This window comes from Rhinichthys klamathensis, unplaced genomic scaffold (assembly GCF_029890125.1).
Source record: "Rhinichthys klamathensis goyatoka isolate OS25496 unplaced genomic scaffold, OSU_Roscu_1.1 h1tg000165l_1, whole genome shotgun sequence".
In the NCBI taxonomy this organism is placed as follows: Eukaryota; Metazoa; Chordata; class Actinopteri; order Cypriniformes; family Leuciscidae; genus Rhinichthys; species Rhinichthys klamathensis.
In genome coordinates this window covers 3,649,638-3,652,899 of record NW_026606697.1, presented here as the reverse complement: position 1 = coordinate 3,652,899, position 3,262 = coordinate 3,649,638, and the positions used below count along the sequence as shown (strand labels likewise).

Below are 3,262 nucleotides of genomic sequence, written 5' to 3'. Positions count from 1 at the left end.
TGCCTTTCCCCTGCCAAGAATGAGAAATTGAAAGATGCTCAGTGAGCCGTGCCCTTCAACACCTGCACACTCTCAGAGACGAGCACAAGTTTGCTTGGGATTTGAAGAAGAATGCTCCTACATAGAATTTTGCAGATGCAACAATTTCGCCTTCCGATTTCAATTTGTCTGCTTAGTACTTCAGATTTTTTGAGTTCTGAAGATGAATCCCTTAGAAGCTGGAGATGAGACTGCTGGGTCGACATAAGGACCTGATTATTGGTTTGGCACACAAAAAAATTCAAGGACACTTGAAGGTTAAAAAAAAACAATTCTTGGAGATATTCCGTTTGTTTTATTGGTGACATTTTGAGAATGTCGGACTTCACAACACCATTAAGACATTGACTGGAAATCTCAAACTGAGAGGCCCAATTTGGGTAAACATATCAAACACAATACAATACAATATAAAATGGCGGAGCTTGCTGGATACAATGGCAGCGAGAGCTTCATGCTCTCAACCGGTCTGCCTTTCAACTCGACTGGTGACTATGACTATTATGATTCTGAACCTGATGCTAGCAAGATCATCATCCCCTCCATCTATGCACTGGTGTGCTGTGTCGGTGTCACAGGGAACGCCATGGTCATCTACGTCATCCTCAAGTACGCCAAGATGAAGACGGCCACCAACATCTACATTCTCAATCTTGCCATCGCGGACGAACTCTTCATGTTGAGCGTCCCGTTCCTGGCGACCTCGGCCGCGGTGCACCACTGGCCGTTCGGCTCGCTCATGTGTCGTTTGGTTCTCAGCGTGGACGGCATCAACATGTTCACGAGCATCTTCTGCCTGACCGTGCTGAGCGTGGACCGCTACATCGCCGTGGTGCACCCCATCAAAGCGGCTCGCTACCGTCGCCCGACCGTCGCAAAAGTGGTCAACGTTTGCGTGTGGGTGCTTTCGCTGCTTGTGATTCTGCCCATCATTATATTTGCAGACACGGTCCCGGCACAGGACGGTGGAGTGGACTGCAACTTTCTATGGCCTCAGGCCTTGTGGTCTGAAGCGTTTGTGGTCTACACATTCCTACTGGGTTTTTTGGTCCCAGTGGCAGCCATTTGCATGTGCTACTGTTTGATCGTGGTCCGCATGCGAGCCGTGGGCCTCAAAGCGGGCTGGCTGCAGCGCCGGCGCTCTGAAAAGAAGATCACACGCATGGTGCTGCTGGTGGTCGCCGTTTTCGTGGTCTGCTGGATGCCGTTTTACATTGTGCAGCTGATCAGTGTGTTTTGCAAGCCGCCGGACCCCATGGTGACTCAGCTATTTGTCATTCTGAGCTACGCTAACAGCGGCGCCAACCCCATTCTCTACGGATTTGTGTCTGACAACTTCCGCCGCTCGTTCCAGCGTATCATCTGCTTCCGCTGGCTGGAGAACGGGCTGGATGCCGAGCAGGTGGACTATTGCGCTGTCGCCCTACGGCGTCAGACCACATGTGGCCCAAAGGACTTTCCAAAGGAGTGCTTAGCCTCCGACATGGTGTTTCGCAATGGAACCTGCACGTCCCGTACAACAACTCTGTGAGAGGCTATTCAGTCAGAGTGTTCGAGTTTAAAGGGATTGTTCACCACACTTACTTTCATGTCGATGCAAACCTGTATGACTTTCTTTCTTTTGTGGAACAGAAAAGAAGGTGCTTTGAATAACCTTTTAGTTACAATTGACTTCCATTGCTTGGACAAAAAAAAAAAAAGAAAGAAGTATTTTATGTTCCACAGAGGAAAGTAAGTAATGTTTAAAACGATATGAGGGTGAGAAAAGAAGACAGAATTTTTCATTTTTGGGGTGAACTATACCTTCATTACTTCACTAATTACACTGGCTGAGAGCTCATTCCCTCACCCTCAATCCATATGACTTTCTTTTTTCAGCCGAACACAATCGGAGTCATATTAAATAATATCCTTGCTCTTCCCAGCTTTGTAATGGCATTGAATAAACCACATCCATCCATCCATCATAAAAGTAATCCATATGAATCCAGAGGGTTAATAAATGCCTTGCGAAGTGCAGCGATGGGTTTTTGTAAGAAAAGTGTCCATATTTAAAACTTTATAAACTATAATCCCTGGCTTCCAGCAGCGGCTGTACTGGTGTTCATGAGAGAGTTGAGTTCTGGTAGAACCGTGAGCTCTGACCCGACGTATAACGTAGGATGTAGCTCCTCTTCTATTATATCGAAATCCTCCGAAAATGTTCTTTATAACTTCTTGTTTTAGACTTCTCATTCATGACCAGCGTTTTGTTTTGCTCTAACCTCGGCACTTCTGCCTTTGTCAATTATCGCCTAACTTTATGCTACGTAATAAATCCTACGTCGGGTTCCAACTGAACTCGACTCGAATGCGTATGAGCCATTCCACCGAAAGGGTGACATTTCTGTCCCCAGGACATTATATGTATAAAATTGCATGAAAATTAACTCTAAAATACATTTTATTATTAAGCAAAATGTCATGCACATTAAGCTAACTACAAATTTAAAATGTATAATTAAAAACATTAATAAAAACTACATAGAACACAAAAAAATAGCATTTTCTGCATGTCCCCACTCTCTATCTCTAAACTTTACCATGAAATATAATGATTAAAATCCTTCAGAAATCAGATTTTTTTTGCATTGTTGTGTGACTTTATATCCAATCTGCTTTAAAAGGAAAAAAGAAAAAAACATTTGATCTAATATTTTAGATAAAATACACATTTTAGTCATGTCCCCGGGTTTTCACTCAGTCCTGTTACCCTATTACATCCCCCCTCTGAAAAACGTAGAATATTCCACAAGACACATTTTCAACAGGAAGTTGCATCATCTGGATCTTCTGAAGGCAATGGGGCGACCATAAGTAAGTCCTCTCATTTCAATTTCTGTATATTTGATGAAATTGTAACTATGATTGAGAAGGTCAATCTCAACATACGGTCCTGTTACCTAAACTTTTTCTTAGATTTAATTTGTTTATTTTAAAAATATTAACTTTTGGTAAGGCACTAGAAATGGCTCAGTGTCCTCATGCTATTAGCATCTAGCTATGTGGCCATATGCCATGTATTTGATAACTTTTTGCTTAAAAACTCAATCCTGTTACTTTCAGTCCTGTTACTATTTTTTTCTTTTTCTAAAAAAATAAAATTAAACCACTATTTTTATCAGTTTTGTTTGGCCCATAATTTATACAAATATTTAATAAATTAAATTCTAAAAAAAATTGT

The 3,262-nt window shown here is 42.2% G+C and overlaps 1 protein-coding gene across 1 annotated transcript; it reads left to right on the top strand.

Moving 5' to 3' along the window:
• Positions 1-349: 349 nt before the first annotated feature.
• Positions 350-1,680, top strand: sstr1b (somatostatin receptor 1b). Its single transcript, XM_056259113.1, has one exon. It carries the CDS (start codon positions 455-457, stop codon positions 1,568-1,570), a length of 1,116 nt encoding a protein of 371 aa, XP_056115088.1. The 5' UTR covers positions 350-454; the 3' UTR covers positions 1,571-1,680.
• Positions 1,681-3,262: the final 1,582 nt, after the last annotated feature.

Coding starts and splice junctions, on each gene's coding strand:
- sstr1b (XM_056259113.1), top strand. CDS start 455: ATGGCGGAGCTTGCTGGATACAATGGCAGCGAGAGCTTCATGCTCTCA.